Consider the following 21,493-nt stretch of genomic DNA (forward strand, 5'->3'; position numbering starts at 1 on the left):
CACACACACACACCACACACACTTAAAAAATAGTAAATCTTTAAATAATATCTGGGTAGGGGGAGCTGAGATGACTCAGTGGTTAAGAGCACGTGTTGTTTTTGCAGAGGACCTGGATTTGGTTCCCAGCACACACATGATGGCTCACAACTGTCCTTAATTCCTGTCCTCTTCTGGCTTCTATGGGCACCACACACACGGTACACATACATACATGCAGGAAAACACTCATACATGTAAAATAAAAATATATATATTCTTTAAGAAAGAACTATGGGAAGCTGGGTCTTGTCATCTCAGCACTCCAGAGGTGGAGGCAGAAGGATCACACACATAATATGTAAGAAAGTAAATATATTCTTTTTTTGTTGTTGTTTTTTTTTTTTTTTTCGAGACAGGGTTTCTCTGTGTAGTTTTGGTGCCTGTCCTGGATCTTGCTCTGTAGCCCAGGCTGGCCTCGAACTCACAGAGACCTGCCTGGCTCTGCCTCCCGAGTGCTGGGATTAAAGGCATGTGCCACCACCGCCTGGCAAAATGTCTTTTTTTTTTTTTTTTTGGAAATATTTTCTTAAAAAGAAAGAAACCTGGGAAGTGCTGTGGAACAATCTTTGTACATTATAAATATGTATTACTCTAATTGGTGAATAAAAAGCTGATTGGCCAATGGCTAGGCAGGATTTTCTGAGCAGAGAGAATGCTGGGGAAAAGAAGGGCAGAATCGGAGGAGATGCCATGAGACACAGAGCTAACAGGATTACATGAGGTAAACGAGCCTGGGGCAGCACATAGATCAATAGAAACTGATTAAGTTATAAGAGCTAGCTAAAAACAAGCTGTAGTATCAGTGAGCATTTGTAATTAATAATAAGTCTTGGTGTGGTTGTTTGGGGAGAGAAAAGTCTGCCTGCAGGGAAGTCTTGGGTATAGTTGTGGTTTTGTAATCTCAGCACTGCAGAGGTGGAGGCAGGAGAATTGGGACATTCAATCAAGATTGTCTCTGCTACATAGAAAGTTCGAGGCCAGACTGGGCTACATGAGACAAAATAAAATGCAGGATGACAGCGAAGTCCAAGAAAATCATGGCCGAGCTAAGACCAGACCCGAGGAGTCCCAACTAAAAGCCTCAGGTCTGTGTAGTTAGTGACGGAGACAGCAAAGACAACTACTTTTCTAGTATTGTGTATCACAGGACCACGAACTCTGCAGCTTGAACTGCTATGCCCTTACTGTAGTAGAGGCCCATCGGTCCTCCTGCCTCCATCTTCCAAGTCCTGGGGTCACAGGCCTGATCCACTAAGTTCAATTTATGCAGTGTGGAGATTGAACCAAGGGCTTCCTGAACTCCGGACAAGCATTCTATCAACTGAGCCACATACATCTCCAGCTCCCTTCCCCCTTTGGTTCCTTTTATAGTTTGTTGAATCAGGGTCTCTATGTAGCTTAGACCAGCCTTGAACGCAGATCCTCCTGTCAGCCTCTGGAACGTCGGGAGAACACGTCTGTGTCATTACATATATATTGCTTCTTTCTCTCTTTTCTTTCTCCTTTCTTGCCTCTCCCCTCTCTCTCTCTTTTTCATCTCAGCAAGGCCCTGTACATGCTGAGCAAGTATTTTGCCACTGTACTCTACCCTGACCCATCTTTATTATTATTAGTTATCATTACTAGTTATTATTATTATTATTATTATTATTATTATTATTATTATTATTAGTGTGTATGTGTATATATCTTCATATAGGTGTGGAGAACAAAAGGGTGTTAGATCCCCTAGAGAGCTAGAGTGAGCTGCCTGATGCGGGAATAGAACTGGACCTTTGCAAAAGCAATATGTGCTCTTAACCACTGCGTCATCTCCAGCCCCCTGGGTTGCATTCTTGTATGGGAACTCACCTTCAGAACTTAACTTGCTTCCGAGTTCCTTCAGACTGTGGGCAGATTCCTGCAAGTCCCTGCCAGCAAGAATCCCAACAAAGCTGCTCCTTCCTTCCTTCCATCCATCCTTTCTCCCATCCATCCATCCATCCATCCACCCATCCACCCATCCATCCATCTATCCTTTCTTCCTTCCTTCTACCCATCCATCCATTCTTTCTTCCTTCTTTTCTGCCTGCCTGCTTGCCTTCTTTTCTCTTTTATTTCTTTAACTGAATCTCATTATGTAGCCAAGGATGACCTTGAACTCCTGATTCTCTTGCTTCCACCTCGCAAATGCTGGACTTGTAGGGATGTGCCACCACGCCTAGCTGAGAATTCTTGTTTCATCAAGCCTACCATAGACTCCCTTTCTAGTCTCTTTTCGGGATTTTTTTTATTATTAAGTCAGGACCATCTCTATCTTAATTAACTTGGGCTGACCTGATTTAAGAACCTAATTATGTCTCCAACATTCCTCATCACAGCCAGATTCTACTGGCTAGAAGCTTGTCACAGATCCTGTCCATGCTCAAGGAAAGGGACTGCAGACTGTCAGGAACATCAAGGAATGGGAGCCACGGTGTTCACTCAGGTCTGTCTATCACAGACAGAAATATCCAAACCAGTGTCTCTCTACATAGCCTTGGCTGTCCTGGAACTCACTGTGTAGACCAGGCTGGCCTGTAACTCACAGAGATCCACCTGCCTCTGCCTCCCAAGTGCTGGGATTCAAGGTGGGTGCCACCACAACCTGTAATAAAAATAAATTTTTTTTTGTTTGTTTTTCAAGACAGGGTTTCTCTGTGTAGCTTTGCGCCTTTCCTGGAACTCACTTGGTAGCCCAGGCTGGCCTCGAACTCATAGAGATCCGCCTGGCTCTGCCTCCCAGTGCTGGGATTAAAGGCGTGTGCCACCACCGCCCGGCTAAAAATAAAATATTTTAGAAGAAGGAACTGGATAGCCCAGTAGGCAGAGATAGTTTGAGAGTGGTCTGGAAGTTGCTGAGGATGGTGGGATAGTCTGTCCCCCTCTCCCTCCCACCCCACCCCCATCCTGAGATGAAACCTAGGGCCCCTCAAGCATGCTAAGCACAGTCTACATCTCCAGCCCCTAATTTTTAGGTCACCCATCTGGGATCAGTAACCAAGATGGGTCACTTGGTACAAGCATGGGCACTAACCAGTTAGTGCCCAATCACATCTTTCCCTTCATCCCAGCGTATCACACAGGACAGCTGCAAAGAGGGTGATGGGCCTTGTTCAGAGTCCCTGGTCTGCCTAAGTAGCTGCACCATCCTGTGCCATTATCTGTGATCTCCATGGAGATCCTAAGCATGCTTATTTAGTTTTGTACCAGGCTTTTTCTTTGGAGCCACCAACCAGCTCCCCAGTCATGACAGGGAGACTTCTTATTAGTTTTGAATGCTCTGCCTACCTTAGGCTCATGTCTGGCTAGCTCTTTTAACTTAAATTAACCTGTTTCTCTCTATCTACCTTTGCCTCAGGGCTTTTTACCTTTCTTTCTGTATGTCCTACTTTTCCTGCTTCTTCCGTGTCTGTCTGGCGGCTGCCTGGCTGGCTGGCCCTGGGCATGTTCCTCTCTTTCTTCCTGTACTCTTCTTCTCTCTCCTAAATTTCTCCCCCTACTTATTCTCTCTGCCCACCAGCCTCACCTATCCCTCTCCTGCCTATCTATTGGCCATTCAGCTTTTTATTAGACCAATCAGGTGCCTTAGACAGACAACACATCTTCTCATAATTAAAGAAATATAGCATAAACAAATTTAACACATCCTTACACCAGTAAACAAAGGCAGCAGAAACAAATGTAACACACCTTTATACAGTTAAAGTAATATTTCACAACAGAAACAAATGTAATACATCTTTGCCCAATTAAAATAATATTCCACAACAGGGCACTTGCCAGCATGTGTGAGGCTCCGGCTTCAATCCTGGCAGTGTAAATAAAAAAAATACACAGGTGTTCATTGACTTCAAAAGTGGGACTTCAGTACTCCAATTCCTTCCAAATACCCAGCTTTGCATGGTGATATGTGCCCATGGTAGGAATTCAGGAGGCTGAGGCAGGAGTAATGTGAGTTCAAGGCCAGCTCGGACTACATAGTGAGACCTTGCTCCCCAAAGCCAAAACTAGGACCTTGAGAGAAAGCTCAGCACATAAAGGCACTTGCCACCTAGCCTGACAATCTGAGTTCAATCCCCAAGTCCCACGTGGTGGAAGGTGAGAACTGACTCTCACAATTGTCCTCTGACTTCTACATGTACTCCATGGTACAGGAATACAAACACACACACACACACACACACACACACACACACACACACACACACGAATGTAAAAATAATTCTTGAGTCTGACCCAATACAAACATGTATGAATAGCCTTATTCTGTGTAATCCTTACCATAAACCTGTGAGACATCAATTTCCCTATATTCCTTCCTGCTACATCCACAATTTTAGAAGATTCACTGTTCAATTTGTTTAAATTCACTCTCATTTTTCATCAAATATTGTACATTGTATTAAAAGTCAAACCATACTGCAGGTCCTGTAATAAAGATGTAATCCCCCATCTTCCTCTTCCATTCCCGAGTCTCATTCCCTAGGGCCAACAGCTCTGGGTTGCCTCTTCTGTGTCTATTCACACTTTCTGAGCACGGTTCTGAACTAAGTGGAGTCTTTCTGCCCCAACACTGCTCTGTAAACCTCAGGGTAGGAGAGGATGAGATCATATCTGAAGCCAGTCAAGAGCAGCTCTGTTAGTGTTTCTATGGGCTGTGTCCAGGGACAGGAGACACTTATGTGAAGAGTCAGGGCAGATATTACTTCACCTCAGCTAAGCCTCTTCCTGAGGGTCTATAGTAGGACAGGCCCACAGGGTCGAGGAAATTGACTCAAACCAGTTGCCAAGGCATACACATAATGTACTTCCTTCTGAGCCAACATGGAGTCTGCCTGAGGGCCTAGCAACAGGTACTGTCAGAGCTCCTGATCGTGCCCAGCCAATGAGGGACAACCACGCAATGTCATTAGATCGGTACACAGCCTGGATGCTGGGAAGAGGGTATATAAGGCTTTCCCTGTTACTGAATAAAAGAGTCTGCTGTTTGCCTTTCACCTGACTCCTGGGGTCTGTGTCATTGACTCCATGCCTTCTCACCGCCTCCCCTGAGGGAGCCATTAGGACCCAGCAACAAGGGTGCAAGTCTTTGTTTTGTCCTCTGTAAAATGAAGAAGAGACAAAGATGTCAGCAATCATCCTTGGAGGTGAGATTCAGATGGAGACCATGGAGGGAAGATGGCTTGAAGCATGGATGAAATGTGAACAGGAAGTATAGATTTAAAGAATTATAGAATTAACAGAGTATGTTTAAGAAGCAATTAAAGAGCCAGGCATGAGGGAGAGGCAGGCAGATCTCTGTGAGTTCAAGGCCAGCCTGGTCTACAAAGTGAGTTCCAGGACAGCCAACACTGTCACACAGAGAAACCCTGTCTTGTCTCAAAAAAAAAAAAAAAAAAAAAAACAAACAAACAAACAAAAAACAACAAAACAAAACAACCTCCCCAAATCTTCCACCTTAATACTTTTTATTTTATTTTTAATTTTTTTGGTTTTTCGAGACTGGGTTTCTCTGTGTAGCTTTGCGCCTTTTCCTGGAACTCACTTGGTAGCCCAGGCTGGCCTTGAACTCACAGAGATCCGCCTGGCTCTGCCTCCCGAGTGCTGGGATTAAAGGCGTGCGCCACCACCGCCCGGCTTATTTTATTTTTGAATGGTCAACCATCCTGGCCCTCCTTTTGTTCGTCCCCTCAATTTGATGTATGGTGGCTTTAGTCTCCCTGGGAGTAGGTTGAGGTGTTGAGGCAGCCAGGGCTTGTCAGGACATACTTGAGACCAGTTTAATCCAAGTGTACACCTTACAAACAAACAAACAAACAAAAAGAGACCTATTTTAATGCCAGTATGGTGGTACAAGCCTTTAATTTCGTCACCCAGGAGACATAAGCAGGTGGATCTCTTTGAGTCCAAGGCCAGCCTGATCTACATAGTGAGTTCCAGGTCAGCTAGGGCTACAAAGTGAGACTCTATCTCAAGAGACAAGGTCTTTGTGTCCAGGTTGGCTTCAAACTTGAAATGTTGCAACAGATGACCTAGAACTTCTGACCCTCCAGCCTCCAGCTCCTGAGTCCTGGCATAATAGTGAGATTACACGCAAGTACTACCCATATCTGTTTTTCTCAGTACTGGGGATCAAACTCAGGGCCTTTGTGTGTACAAGGCCAACACTCTAACCACAGAGCTACATCTCCCACTCTAGGTTTGTTTTAGATGTTGATGTAGGGTCAGCGGCTAAAGAAATCCTAGCCGGAGAGGACAGAAGCAGTGGGTCAGCCCTTGTGAATTTCAGGGAAAGGAGAACCAGACTGGAGGACGGGGAAGCCCCCCCATTGTGACCAGGTTTTGTCTGATTCTGTGCAAACCTCGCTGAGAAGCTGCAGGGAAATAACAGAATGTGGGCCCAGTAAGACCAGCATCAGCACAAGGTTACAGCTGGTCTTCATGACCTTTTAGCCAGGGTGATCTGCAATCGAAAAAATAATTTCTTTTAGATTTATTTATGTCTATAAGTATTTTGTCTGCATTTATGTATGTACATCATGTTTGTGCCTGTTGCCCATGGAGTGCAGAAGAGTGTGTCAGATCCACTGACACTGGAGTTAGGGATGGATGGTTGTGAGGCATCATGGAGATCCTGGAAACCCAACTCAGGTACTATGCAAGAGCAGCAAGTGATCTTAACTGTTGAGCCATCTCTCCTGGCCCTATCATTTCTTTTTTCAACTTTTATTTTAAGATGTGTGTGTGTTGGCAGGGAGCCATAGGAACCATGTGTGATGAAATCAGAAGGCCATGCTGAGCCAGATCCGCCTCTCACCTGACGGGGAGGCCCCAGTGACCAGGACTGACCAGTTCAGCAATCACCCAGGCTCACAGCTAGGCCTTGGGTTGGCCCATGCTAACATCTAACCCATCTAGGACCTGCTGGAGCTCGTGAAGGGACTGGTCCTGTGGAACGATACCTGGAGGATCTCCATGACTGGGACGGCCTCGGGGGAATATTTGAGAGGAGTTTCGGTGAGGATCCAGTGATGATGGTTTACCAGAAACCAGAGGCCTTGAACCGGACCAATGATTCACTGCAATGAACACCTACAAGTAAAGCTGATTGGACAAGCTGTGGGACACACGCCACTAGGATGACTGAAGAGGCGTTGGAGAGGCGGGAAACATGGAGGAGCAAAGAGGGGTTTTTTTTGCTGTTGTTTTTTGTTTGTTTGCTTGCTTGCTTCTTTTGTTTGGTTTGAATTAAAATTTTTAAGAAAAATTTCTTGGGGGGACTCTGTAGTGGTGAGGGGCAGATACGGGGGGACTGGGAGGTAAGCGGAATTGGGGTACATGATGTGAAATCCCCAAAGAATCAATAAAGAAATTGTGTTAAATAAACAAACAAACAAAAAAAAGATGTGTGTGTGTCTGTCTGTCTGTCACAAGCATGCCCATGAATGTGAAGGTAATAGGAGAGCTTTGGGAGTTGTTTCTCTCTTTCCACAGTGGGTTCTAGGGATTGAAGTCAGGTCTTTAGGATTGGCAGCAAGAGCTTTTACTATCTTACAAGCCCTGGTGTGTAATTTTTAACATTATGTAATCGATACTGTAACATAATATAGAAAAAGAATCCCACTCGTTCCAGGGGGTCCAACGCCCTCTTCTGGGCTCGTTGAGCACTGCATGCACATAATATGCAGGCAAGACACATAAAATAAAAACAAATAGATCTTTACATTTTTTAATTGGGTTCTGTTGTTTTCAATTTCCAAGAGATACTTCTTACAGTCTGATAAACATTTTTCCTCATTTATATAGTAACCTGTTCTTGTTTAAAAAAAATATAAAATCTTTGGGACAGCTGGGCGTGGTGGCGCATGCCTTTAATTTCAGCACTTGGGAGGCAGAGGCAGGTGGATCTCTGTGACTTCCTGGCCAGCCTGGTCTACAGAGAGAGTTCCAGGGCAGCCAGGGCTGTTACACAGAAAAATCCTGTCTCAAAACAAAACAAAAAAATCTTTGAGGCATTAGACCATATTTTCAAAAAATGTATGTGTATAGGTGTTTTGCCTGCATGTGTGTCTGAGCACCACATACATGCTTGGTGTCTGAGAAGATCAGAAGAAGAAGTTATATCTCTTAGAACTGGAGATACAGACAGTTGTGAGCTGTCATGTAAACCAGGGTCCTCTGGAAGAGCAAGTAGTGCTCCTAACTGACCACCTCTCCAGCCTGTAGACCAGTGATCTCAACCTTCCTAATCCTGCAACCCTTTAATACAGTTCCTCATGTTGTGGTGACCCCCAACCATAAAGTTCTTTCGTTACTACTTCATAACTGTAATTTTTGCCACTGTTATGAATTGTAATGTAAATATCTGATGTGCAGTCCTCAAAGGGGTCGAAACACACAGGTTAAGAACCACTGCTATCGACACTAATATTTTATTGTTTGGTTTGTTTTGATGTTTAAAACTTGCTCTTACTGGGCATCTCAGGTTGGTCTTAAACTCAAACTTCCCGTCTCAGCCTCCTGTGTGCTGGGACCACAGCTACATACAACCACGGCTAGCCAGTATTTCATCTGTAAGCAACAGTGTGTCCATGTCCTTTCATGGACTCTCTTTTGTTTGCTGAATTTTTAAAAATTACATTTATTTACTTATGTGCGTGTCATGGGGGTGGGGTGTGCATGCACAGTGACATGAATGTGGAGTCAAGCACCACTACCCACTGAACCATCCCAATCGCCTCGTCTTGTTTTCAGCTTCCCTTGGTATCTGAAAGCAAGGGACAGCTTTGATAACTCCTGTTTCACTGTGGTGGGAGCAGGCTTTCAGTAAATACGGGCTTCCTCCAAGGACCTCAGTGTGATGTCAAACCGCACAAGCCTTTTCTTGAAGGCTTTTCTTCTCCTCCGTGGGAGTTATTTGGACTTCTCCCTGCCTGGAGATGAACTTCTGACCACCAACTTTCTTTGGGTTGGGTGACCTACACCCAGACTTCTGGCTGATTATTTATGTCTATTCGCAGTATGTCGGCACAGTAAGTAGGCCACCTCTACCTCTGCTGTTGACTTGTACTCCTGGGTCAGAAGGTTAACTTGTTCCTACCTTCTCCATGGTAAATCTACCTACCTGCCCTGCTGGGCCTCTTAAGAACTCCAGCTCTGCAAAGGTAAGGTGACACCACAGACACTCAAGGCCCTTTTCTCGCGTCCTTTGGATTTTGTTCACATTTCTCATTGGCCTTGGCAATGGATTGGCTTCAACGTGATCAACTTATGTTAGTGAGACGTGGTAGGAGTTCTGCCGAAACCTTCTGAAAAGCCAGGCATGGTGATGCATGCCTATAATACCAGCTGTCTGGAGCCAAAGGCAAAAATATCCTGAGTTCAAGACTAGCCGGGGCCATACAGAAAATTTCAGGCCAGCCTCAGCTACTCTGTGAGATTTTGTCTTAGAAAACAATAAACAATCCAGGAGTAGTGGTTCACACCTATCACCTCAGCACTGGGAGGCTGAGGTAGAAAGAAGGATCGATGGTTCAAACTCAAGGTCTGGTTGGGCTATTGATTGAGTCCAAGGTCAGCCTGCGGAACTTAGTCTCAAAATACAGAGTAGCAAAGAGGACTGAACTCACTTGCTGCTGTGGAACTGTTGCCAAGCATGAGTGTAAGGCCCTGGCTTCAATCTCAGTGTGGGAGGGAAGGGGGTGCTGCCTGCCTACTGGAAGCAGAGTTGAGGAGGAATGGGGGACCGTGCATAGATGGCCAAGACAAGTCAGTAGTACTACTGCGCAGGGAGCACAGGAGAGCCAAGCCTGGCCCTGGAGTCAGGCTCCAGTGCAAGCTGCGGCCCTCCACTAGGTTGCTGGCTCCAGCCAGAGTTTGCAGGGTGGCCCACAACGCCTCTCTTCTGTCCTGGGCATCTGCAGCGAACTGGGGTGACGGTGATAGAGCTCAGTGGAAGGAAGGTTCGGTAAGAGGCCGAGAGACCCTCGGTTCCCACCCTCCGCCCCGGCCTTCTACCAGAAAGGTCCGGTCCTGCCACCCACCCGGACCCCAAGTGCACTCGCCCCGGGACTCTGCACTGGCGCCAGGCTGGGTTCGCACTCCTCTGCCTGGTCCCCCCTCCACTCGCTCTCATTTGGTCGGCGCCACTGCATCTTGTGTGTGCCGGGCCCGCCCGCACTGCGGGGAACAGGCGCGGAGACGCCCTGGGCGCGCGGCGCTTGCGGGCCGTGGCCTGGGACGCGCGGGCGGGCGGGATGGCGCGGCTCCGGGGCCGGTAGCGCGGCAGCCGGCACCGCGGGAAAGCCATGGCCCGGCGGCGACGCCGCGCCTGCATCGCCCTCTTCCTGGTGCTGCTCTTCGCCTTCGGCACGCTCATGGGGCTGCGCACGCTCAAGGCCCCGGACGGGCTGCCCGCACTGGGCCCGGGCCCGGAGCTAGCGCCCTTCGAGCGGCGTCCGGAAGGGAATCCCGCGCCCGCCCGCGCCCCGGCCGCCCCCGCCGCCCCTCCGCCGCCGCCGCCTCCGCGCACGGCCGCCCCCCGCGCCTCGCTGGGCCCAGCCGAGGCCGATCCCGCACCCCGGCAGAGCCTGCGCGTCTACTCCGACCTGCACGCCTTCTATTACTCGTGGTACGGGAGTCCGCGGCGCGAGGGCCACTACATTCACTGGGACCATGTCATGGTGCCGCACTGGGACCCCAAGATCTCGGCCAGCTACCCGCGTGGCCGCCACAGCCCTCCAGACGACTTGGGCTCCAGCTTCTACCCGGAGCTGGGGCCCTACAGCTCACGGGACCCCGAGGTGCTAAGAGAGCACATGACCCAGCTCAAAGAAGCCGCCATCGGTGAGTCCCGGCAGCCAGTCTGTCCCCCAGCCTCACCCTTCCTTCCTGAACCTCAGCTCTTGATGCCCCTCCACAGGGGCCCTGGTCCCACTCTCCCGCCAACCTGACCTCTCACTCTTATCCCGGGCCTACTGCACACCACTGCCCCTTCCTTCTAATTTCCACTGTACCTTCTGGGCCTTTCTTACCACCAGCAACCCCAGGGGCCTTCCATAGGGCAAAGTTGGTGTCAGTAAGAAGAGCAGCTTTAAGTATGTTGCTCTTCCAGGTTTCAGGAGAGTGGGGATTCTGGTCCCTCAAGTCTGGGGTTCAAAGGAGAGCCCAGGGAGGCCTCTGCTTTCACAGCAGGCTTGAGGGTGGGCACACACATGACAGGGACAGGAGCTTTCATGAAGTGCCCAGCCAGGGGTCCTGGAGAACCTTCTGCATTATGCTGGCATGGGGAGGCTCACCCAGCTTAGATTTTTGTCACTGAATTCTGCTAGCTTTTAATGATACATCTTGTTACACCTCAAGATGGGGTGAGGGAGAGCTGCAAGGTCCAGATCCAGGCTTAGTGTCGAATGCCATAATCCTAGCACTTGGGAGAGTGAGGCAGAAAGATTCCCAGTTTGAAGCCAGCCAGGGTTACATAGTGGGACGGTATCTCCAAAATAAAAAAAATGAATGAATGAATGAATAAGGAGGGAATGGGACACACAAAGATAATTGGGATGCGGGCTAGTCTGTCCAGGCTTGCTTTCTAGACGGGCAGTCAATCAAGGCAAGTGTTCTCTCAATGGGAAGCACGGGGCTAGGACTTCTTCACAGGGCTTTTCTTCAGGTAGGACCCCAGAGGTAGGATTGTGGCTTCCAGGTGAGTGGGCATGGCCACCCCTTAAGCCTTCCTTTTGCTACCGGATGATACTCACTCCTCAGCGGGTCCCCTTGGCCGCAGAACTTCAGCACTGCTGGCGCGGACAGCTCCGAGGCCAGCTAAGCTCTGGGCCCCAGGTCTGTCCCTAAGAACCTAGCCCAATCCTGGCTCAAGGTTTTCAGGAATCATGCAGGTGGAGATGATTTCTGAGAAGAAAATATCTGCTGATGGGACGGGGGAGGGGGGGCGGGGCGGGGCACACTGTGTACCACTGAAGGGGCTTCTGTCTTGTTTAGGAGTCTTGGTTCTTTCCTGGTACCCACCTGGCATGGCTGATGATAACGGGGAGCCCTCAGATGATCTGGTCCCTGCCATTCTGGACACTGCTCATCAGTACAACATCCAGGTGAGTTCAAAAGGCTACACAAGCGCTCATTCTGGAGAATGCCCCTTCTCTGCCATCCAGTTAGTGCTGGGTGGCTGAGGCTGACAGGAACGTAAGTGTGGTGTTGGAGAGGGTCTAGCAGGCTGCACTGTGTTGTTACCATTTTTAATTTTGAGAAAACTAATTAGGGGACAAATGGAAGACTACTAATATCTTTGTTTATATTTACTTGTATTTTTAAAATTTTGTATCTGTGTGTGGGTATGCACAGGTGTGTGCAGATGCCTGCGGAGGCCAGGGGCATTGGATCCCCATGGAGTTAGTTGTGAGTCACTTGACATGGGTGCCGGGAACCCAGGTCCTTTGGAAGAGTAGCCAGTGCTCTTAACTCATGAGCCATCATCTCTCCATTTCCTAAGTAATATAGGTTAGGTTGGAGACACTTGATCCTGGATCCTGGGCAGGCAAGAACCAAATGAACCTGCAGACGGAATTCTAGACTCCACTCCATAGTGGAGGCCGATGCTAGGCCTCCGCAAGCAGGTTCCCCTTCGGAGTGGAAGGCTGTGTGTGTGGCCATTCTTCTCAAACACCTCAATAGAGGAAGTCAGTTCCTACATCCGTGGTAAAAGAAGAAAAATGACAGAGAATCCCCCTTGCCTTCCCGAGGTCACCACTGGCAGGTTTAACAGATGGTGGCACATTTTCCATTGGCAGAGAGTAGGCACATGACTCATGGTGTTCCTGATTGGAGCTGACCGAGGTAGAAAACTGAGCACCATCCTGCAGTGACCCCAGAATGATTCTTGGATGCCCTGTTGTGGGACACAGACAAACCTTCACCCTTCACTTTGACCTGAAGGGCAGTGGCGGCCTTCATTGTGCCCACCCTTGCCAGGCTTTCTCAAACTCAGCCCCTCTCTACAAGCCAAGGCTGGTGGCATTAAGCTGTATGTGTTGTGCTACTCCTGAATAGTCACCTGATCTGCAACTCCTCTGTTTGTGACAGGTGGCCTTCCATATCCAACCTTACAAGGGCCGGGATGACATCACTGTCCATGACAACATCAAGTACATCATTGACACGTAAGATGGGACTCTAGATGGAAGTAGGGATAGGAGGGACGGAGGGCCAGGTCAGGCAATCCAGGGTGGAATGTGTGTGTTCCCAGCAGCTGTTGAGGGTCCTGGGAACTGAGTTTCAGGTCCAGTTCTGGGGCCCTGAGTCTTGTTTTATAGTACGCAGGTGCTTCAAACATACTTGTAGTCACTGAAAAACTGTTCAGTGCCGACGCATACAGTTATTATCTTCATACAGCTATTCTACTTCATACTTATAGTCTAATGGTTGGTGGTGCAGCAGAGCTCCCCAACCAAGAAGTGAGAAACCACAGCAATCTGTAGCATGAAAAAAAACAATAAAAAGCAAAGTGAAGTTTTGTGTTAAGGATGTGCCCAAGAAGTTTTTGTTTTTCCTCTTTTTATGGTTCTGGAGATCAAACCCAGGGTCCTTTATATGCGAAGCTTGAGCATGAGCAGGTATCTTATGTCCCAGCTCTCAAGGAATTACTTTAGAATGGTGGTGATATGTGCTTCTCTGAGAGGACTTGCCCTGTGCGCTGACACCTGGAGGCTGATTCTTGCTTTCCATGTGTGCATAAAGCGAGTTAGTGGCCACCTGTCAGCTGAGAGAACTCTCACCAAGAATCAAACTTGTTAGGCACTTTGATTGTGGACTCCACAGTTCCCAGAACTGAGATATAAATATTGTTGTTAGGCTAAAAGGAATGAGTGAGCCTAGAATTCTGTTGTTTTTGAGGCAGGGTCTCATATAGTTTAGGCTGGCCTTGAGCTCTTATGAAGCTGCCCCGAACTCCGTCTTCTGTCCTTAGCATCTCAAGTGCTGAGGCCACATGCATGCACCATCATGCCTGAGGCCCTGGGTTCAATCCCCAAGGTTTTTAAAGATTTTATTCTTTTATTTATATGTATGTGTGTGTGTGTATGTACCCAGAGGCCACAAGAGGAAGCTGGAGTTACAGGCATGTTACAAGTTGCCTAATGAAAGTGCTGGGAACAGAACTCTCCAGCACAATAGTTCTTTTAAAAAGTATATTTAAAAGTAGTTTTAAATATCATATTCACTCTTCCTACTCTTCTCCCTAACTCCCCCCAGATCCAGCATGCATCCCTGCCTCCACACTGTTTTTTAAAATAAGTCAGCTCAAGGCTAACAGGGTTTACTTACTGAGCTCCAGGCCACATAGTGAGACCCTGTCTCAAATAATAAAATAATAATAGTAAGTTAGTTCTGCAAAGATCTGGAGAAAAGGGGAAGATTCTAGGCAGAGAGAGAATTGGCAGATGGAATGTCCTAAGATGGGGCAAGGTCACATAAAAGTTGGTAGAAAGGCCAGTTAGGGAGTGGAGTCTGGTGAGTAGTAGCAGGAATGAAAAAACTAGTTAAGTTCAGATCACACAGGGGCATCCTTACAGGTCACAGTAAGGAGTGGTCAGATCAGTGGTCAGATTGGTAAGGCACCAATTTGGAGATTGCTGCCCCAATCCAGACGAAGATGTGGTGGCCTGGCTTGGAGAAAAGGCTTAGGGATGGATGACAGGTCAGGAGGGCTGGGAAGGGAGGCAGGTTAATACTTGTTGAAGTTCAACAAGTAACCTGCTGAATCCTAGACTGTGAGCACAGAAAAAAGATCTCCCCTGTGGCTGCTCTTTCGACTGTGCTGGCTTCTCACAACCAACTCAAGCCTCTCCCTCCTGCTCCTCAGGTATGGCTCCCATGGTGCATTTTACCGTTATAAGAACAGCATGGGCAAGAGCCTCCCACTCTTTTATGTCTACGACTCATATCTGACATCCCCTGAGGCCTGGGCCCACCTCCTGACACAAAACGGGCCCCACTCGATCCGGAACACTCCCTATGACGGGGTCTTTATAGCGCTGCTGGTGGAGGAGGGCCACACCCATGATATCCTTGCAGCAGGATTCGATGGAATGTACACCTACTTTGCCTCCAATGGTTTCTCCTTTGGCTCCTCCCATCAGAACTGGAAAGCTGTGAAGAACTTCTGTGATACCAACAACCTGATGTTCATTCCTAGTGTGGGGCCTGGGTACATTGACACCAGCATCCGGCCCTGGAACAACCACAATACTCGGAACAGGGTCAACGGCAAGTACTATGAGACAGCCCTGCAGGCGGCCCTGACTGTGAGGCCTGAGATTGTCTCCATCACCTCTTTCAATGAGTGGCACGAGGGCACGCAGATCGAGAAGGCTGTTCCCAAGAAGACGCCAACTCGCCTCTATTTGGACTACCTGCCTCACCAGCCCGGCCTGTATTTAGAGCTGACCCGCCGCTGGGCAGAGCACTTCGTCAAGGAAAAGGAGCAATGGCTGATGTGAGGGGCAGTACTCAAACCTCATTAGGTCACCAAGCTGGTTCAGCTGAGGATATAGGCACACACTAGTCCCAAGTAGCAACTGGGTGCTTGTGGGTGGGCCAACTAACTCATGTAGAACAGAGCCTGGCCCTTGGACTGGTGGTGCTGGGGTGATGAAGCAAGGCTTGATGGAGGAAGCTGGCAGGAGGCTGCACACGGCTCAGGGCAGCTCCACATCCTTTAGCTTGCAGCTGCGGCAGGCTATATAGTGGAGTTGCCAGCCACTGTGCTTAAAAGGGTCTCAGGGTTCTGAGCTAGCATGCACCTTACTTCCTTTGGACAGCCTACAAATCCTCAGGCACCTTCCCACGTCTTCTTGCTGAATACAGGGAACCGTATTCGGCACTTCTAAGAGGGGACTTTGTTTAGGTCCTTCCAGGAGATTCCTGTGCCCATTATCAGGAAACACTGCGCGTCCACACTCATTACTAAGCACCTTACTGTCAGGTTCTGGGGAATTTGATCCAGGTTCCCTTCCTGAAGCTTACAGGATCTTGCTTTTGGTGTAGCCATGTAGCTAGCACCTTGGCTGTTTTGCCCTTCTTTACAGCTACACCCAGGCCTGGATGTTCAACTATTTCTCCTCCAAGAAAATACCTCTGTGTTCCAGAGCCTTTCCCAGATGAACACAGAGCTGCAGAGAGGACCAGGTCACTCTCCCTTCAGCTGTCTAGGCTGGGGAGGCCACCCACTAGGGCCACTTTCAGGGCTACTGTGATTTGTATTAAATATGAAGTATTTGCCAGTACACATTCCTCTTGTGGCCCTCATAACTGCTGACCTCTAGGTCAGTCTGTGACAAATTAGTGTATGGCTGGGCTGGCTACTTTTAGCACAATGGAGATGGGTTTGCTTAAATGACGAGTTTATGTAAGATTTCTAGAGGGAAGCTAACAAGCCAGTACTTATTTATAAACAAACTAATGCTAACTGCAAGGATCCTTGTTAAAGTAAGACCAATGGAACATTTTTCAGCAAGATTCTCAAAACACACTTGAAAATGTTCACCAAAACCACTACTGGTTTACAGGCTAAGGCTGAGCTACGACTCTGGAAAATGGTAGCAAGTGGGGGAGCATGAGGTAGAATACAAGTCATTTCAAGGACAACCAGCCCACTGACCGACACTAAACCCCGCCTGACAGATGAGCAGGGCTGGTCACCCAGCCTGTCGTGTAGTTGGGAGGGCTGGATCTAAGCAGCGCTAATTTCATCTCCTGCACATAGAGCTTGGATGCAGCAAGGCCAACAGGAAGGAACAGGCATCCTCAATGAGACTTGACTGAAGTCATCTTCTGAAGGCTAATCTACATCAACAGCCATAATGCACATATACACCTTGACCTAGAAATCCTACCCTAAGGAAATAGTTCAAAAGAAAAATAAACCATTGACAACTGTTTGCAGCAGCATTTTTTAATAATAAAGAAAAATACAGCTTAAATACTCAAAAATAATTATGTAGGCTACTTGGCACACCTATGAACAAAGAGAAAAGGCTTCTGAGGAAACAGTGAAGCTAAATAGAACACAGAACTATATGATTTATTTTATCAATAAATAAGAAAGTCACTGGCCGAGAACAGTCAAGATTTTCTTTTCCAGTATTATTTCACTTGGGACCCCCTAGGATAATTTCCCTAAAATGACCTCTCTCTGGTACCCAGGAAAGCTGTCTTGGGCTCCTTGACTTTCCTGCATTGGTCCTGAGACTTCTAGACTGCACAGTCTAGTTCTGCACTCAATTTACTGTCAACTTAAAAAGTGAGGCCTTAAAATAATAAGGCCGCTCTAAGAATGTTCTTACCTTTGTTCAATTTTTGGTTGATTTATGATTCTACAAGGCTCAACCTGCAGCTTCTGGCCTACAGTGTTCAGAGAGATGTTCCCTAAAAAGCCAGGCTACAGGTGGAGCTCCAGGAGCCTCTGCCAATGAGGCCTTGCCAACCAGTTAGCAGACACATAGTATCCAGCATGTTCCTTGGGTCCCCCCAAGTTTCATGAACAGGACCCCTGCGAAGGAAGCAGCCCATATTTCTGTTGGAGGATGGCTGTAGTGGTTTCTAGGGCACTGAGGAAGACATAGAAGGCAGTTATAGTCTGACCACTATCCCATGCTCTGTTCATCAAACTTTAATCCTAAAAAAATGAGCCATCTCAGCAAATTTAGTCCCAGCCCACTGCCCACCTCCCTGTGGTGGCCCTCAGTGCCCCCAACCAAGACAAGATGGGAATGAACTCTGCCCGTCAAAGCTTCTGTTTCTCCAACCTCCTTCACATATCCCAGTGGCACAGGAAAGAGCCTTACCAGCCCGGGCGAATAATGGCAAACTTTCCAGGCTCAGATAAGTCAACTACAGTAGAGCCGAGGCGGCACTCGGGGCTCTGACTATCCCCAATTGGCCCGCCATCAATGACCAAGGACAAGTGAGGCCAGAGGTCTTGGAACTCCTGAAAAGAGGTAAAAGAAGGGCATGGCCATATTGTCACCCTGCACACATGGCTCACATTTAAATCCAGGCATTTCCTCTAAGCAGAAGAGAAACCTCTTCTCTTATGCTCAGCTGTGTCAAAGGAAACAGTTAACACCCAGTCTGCAGCCCGCTTAGATATGCACTCCAAGTTACATATGTCATAAAGAAAACCTTAATGTACCAAAAGGAAATCCCAATACTACAGGGGCTATGGAGGCCTAGGTCCAATAAGTGCCACACTGGGTATGAGCCCAGAGATGGGCTTTAACCCTGGACTTTCTATCATATCTATGTGATGCATGAAATTGCTTCATCTAAATTCCTAAAGGGAGAGGGCCGGCCGAGGTGACTACTAAGAGTCTTTCCAGCTCTAGCAGCCAGATCCTAGACCTCAATGGAAGTCAAGAGGGTGGACTTTGCAAACACACCACCCGCAGTACTCAGTCCTTGGGCTGTACTGTTAAATGAGCTAGTCTTTCTGTCCTCAGTGAAGAGTCTCCAGTGCATTTAAGCCAGGGTCTTGGTGACAGGGGAATCATAAATACTGGCTACCAATAAAACAATGACTGTGCTGGCCCAGGGTTGTTGACAAGGTAAGAACTTACCCCTCTCCTCTGATAACACCCCCACCCTGCTCTATACTGGTACAGCTACCAAGAGCAAATAAAGCAGGCACTACATTTCCAAGGCCCCCTCACTTAACTGTACCTAATTTAAATATAACAACAGACAGTAAAGTTTCTTTATGCTCATTTGTTCTAAACCACATAGCCAAGACAGGATTATGATGATCTTATCTCAGGCCTATCTGGCAAGCAGAGATAAGACAATAAGGTCAGGAGTCAAAAATTGGGTGAGACCAGGTGCGTTGTTAAAGATCCAAAAATGGGGAGGCCTGAAGATCCTAAGTTCAAGAGCACCTTGAGTTACAGTATTAAGACCCTGCCCTAAGCCTTTAATTCCAGCACTCAGGAAGCAGAAGCAGTTCAAAGCCAGTCTGTTCTATATAAGGAGTTCCAGGGCTACATAGTTAAGACCCTGTGTCAAACGCCACCCCCCTCCCCCACCAGTCCCTGCCACACACACATACAAAAGAACTGGCAAAAAGTTGGGACTGTCACTTAATGGCTTCGTGACACAGAAGTGAACTAATGTTTTAGTGTCCCAAGTTCTCAGCACTGTTACCAGGTCTCTGACAGCTACAGCTGCTCCCCTCACAAGGCTGTCTTTACTTCCTAGAACCCTTTCTTTCTTTCTTTTTTTTTTTAAAGACAGGGTCATTCTATGAAGTTCTAGAATTCGCTCTGTAGACCAGGCTGGCCTCGAACTCACAGAGATTGGCCTGCCTCTGCCCCCGAAGTGCTGGGATTAAAGGTGTGAGCCACCACCCCCAGCATCTCTTTAATCTATTATTATATATACAAAGAATACACCTGTTCTTCTTCCCTGGCCTCTCAAGATAAAACATTCCAACACTTAAAAAAAAAGATTCTGGGGGCTGGAGAGATGGCTCAGCAGTTAAGAAAACTGGTTGCTGTTCCAGAGGACCAAGATTCAATTCCCAGCACCCACAAGGCAGCTCACAACTGTCTGTAACTCCAGTTTTAATCTGACACCCTCATATAGACATTCATGCAGGTAAAACACCAATGCACATAAAATAAAAAAAATTAATTCGTTCAAAAAAAGAAAAGAAAAAAAAAAAAAAGCCAGAGGCAGGCAGATTTCTATGAGTTTGAGGTCAACCTGGTCTACAGAGTGAGTTCCAGAACAGCCAGGGCTACACAGAGAAACCCATCTTGAAAAAACAAACACACAAACAAACCCCAGATTTTCTTGTCTTGGCCTTCTAGTGCTGGCATTACAAGTATGCCCCACATGCCCCCTTCAAGACTCCTTCACTTGGATGCCCTCCTCTAAACCATGCCAAATAGGTACCTTTCTCACTGCTGAACCAAAGGCCCAAATTTCTGCCAGGCAATCCCAGGGCAGTGTCAGCCTTATTGGTTCTGAGGAAACAGTAGTTTAGCCTGCTGGGGCCAATTCTCACCTCAACACTCAGCGAGCTGGCCTGGGAGCTGAGATTGGCACTGGTGAGTGCAAGTGGTCCCCCAAACATTTGGGCCAAGTCCTGCATGAAGGCATGGTTAGGAATCCGGATGCCAACAAGCTGTGAAGCAAGAGGAAAAGGGAATGAATGGGAGGAAGGTTTCAAGGGCTGAAGAAGTCTGATTCAGATCACAGGGAAAACCGAGTGACTCACAGGAGTAAAGGGGTTCAGGTCTTTGTTGAGCTCCTCGGAGCGCTGCATCACCAGGGTCACTGGTCCTGGCAACAGGTCCTCCAGGAGCTCCTTGGGTACGCTCACCTGGCAGTACCTGGGGGCAAAAGAGCACAAATCCAAGCCATATCACCCTGGTGGAGCTTTCCTGGACTGAAGGCAGATGCATGAAAGGGGTCCTTCGGGTGTATTCCCAACTTCCTCTTCCTCAGAGCTCTGGCACAAGGCAGGGCTCCAGAGAAGGACCCCGGGCTTAAAGTCCACACGCCTGTCTTGGGGACAATAACCTCAAACTGTTTTATCATCTGGAAGACACTCTTTCTAAAGCGTCACTGTGATTCCTTCTTCCCGCGGGCTTCCCCGCCGTACATCACCACGGCACCCAGAGAACAGTGCCACGCTGGCCTAACTCAGCGCTGCGACCAATGAGTGCACTGTCAATTGTGGATGGAGCCTGGCACGCGTTAAGCGCTCCCAACATATTTCCAGTTCCGGATTCCTCGGTGAGCCAGGACAAGCCCCTCCCGCACTCAGCGCCTCAGTCTCCCAAGCCTGTCACCGGAAACCCCTCCCGCGGTGCCGCCCCCAGCGGGGCCGGGTCGGGGCGGCCTCACCTGTAGACGTCGGCCACGCGGCCCAGGCACACGGCCAGCGGCTTGGCCTCGCTGCGGCCCTTGAGGCGATACACGCAGCCCAGGGCCGCCGAGCAGCTCGCCGAGCAGGCCAGACCATACAGCGTGTCAGTTGGGACCGCCACCACGGCGCCGGCGCGCAGCTCGGCCACGGCGGCCCGCAGCGCCTCGGTCCAACCGGAGCGCTCGGGGCTCGCGGCCTGCACGGCCCCGCTCCCCGGAAGTCGCAACAGCCGGGCCCCCGGAACTGCCGGAGCGGGCGCGGGCGGGCGTAGAAGGAGGCAGCTGCGGCCAGAGCCCGCTGGCCCGTCGCTCAGCCCCATGCCGGCCGCCACCGCGGCCCTCAGCCCCGCACACGGACGCGCAGTAGACATCCGCCCAGACCTGCTTCCGGGAGGAAGTGACGCACGCGACCAACTTCCGGCCCCCGAGGCTCGGCCCCGCCTCCGCGCCGGGCAGCTTAAAGGGACCGCGACCCCCAGGCGACTTGAAGGAG

General features: G+C 48.7%; 2 protein-coding genes across 4 annotated transcripts; one reads left to right on the forward strand and one right to left on the reverse strand.

Moving 5' to 3' along the window:
- The first annotated feature begins 10,251 nt into the window (after positions 1-10,251).
- Maneal (mannosidase endo-alpha like) lies at positions 10,252-17,012 on the forward strand. 3 transcript variants are annotated; one of them, XM_052718842.1, is made up of 4 exons: positions 10,252-10,908; positions 12,061-12,170; positions 13,159-13,235; positions 15,213-15,336. In XM_052718842.1, the coding sequence occupies exons 1-4, from the start codon at positions 10,371-10,373 to the stop codon at positions 15,226-15,228; spliced, it is 741 nt and encodes a 246-aa protein (XP_052574802.1). In that variant the 5' UTR covers positions 10,252-10,370; the 3' UTR covers positions 15,229-15,336. The 3 variants fall into 3 exon arrangements, with proteins under 3 accessions (XP_052574802.1, XP_052574801.1, XP_052574803.1); XM_052718841.1 differs by having other exon boundaries at positions 10,275-10,908; positions 14,936-17,012; XM_052718843.1 differs by lacking the exons at positions 10,252-10,908; positions 13,159-13,235 and having other exon boundaries at positions 12,100-12,170; positions 14,936-17,012.
- On the reverse strand, positions 17,006-21,491 carry Yrdc (yrdC N6-threonylcarbamoyltransferase domain containing). The gene is made up of 5 exons (XM_052718844.1): positions 20,980-21,491; positions 20,348-20,462; positions 20,135-20,254; positions 17,919-18,061; positions 17,006-17,681 (listed from the first exon to the last, which is right to left on the reverse strand). Exons 1-5 carry the CDS (start codon positions 21,369-21,371, stop codon positions 17,609-17,611), a joined length of 843 nt encoding a protein of 280 aa, XP_052574804.1. The 5' UTR covers positions 21,372-21,491; the 3' UTR covers positions 17,006-17,608.
- Positions 21,492-21,493: the final 2 nt, after the last annotated feature.

Source organism: Peromyscus californicus, unplaced genomic scaffold (genome assembly GCF_007827085.1).
Source record: "Peromyscus californicus insignis strain IS unplaced genomic scaffold, ASM782708v3 Scaffold_5__1_contigs__length_169319896, whole genome shotgun sequence".
Taxonomy (NCBI): Eukaryota; Metazoa; Chordata; class Mammalia; order Rodentia; family Cricetidae; genus Peromyscus; species Peromyscus californicus.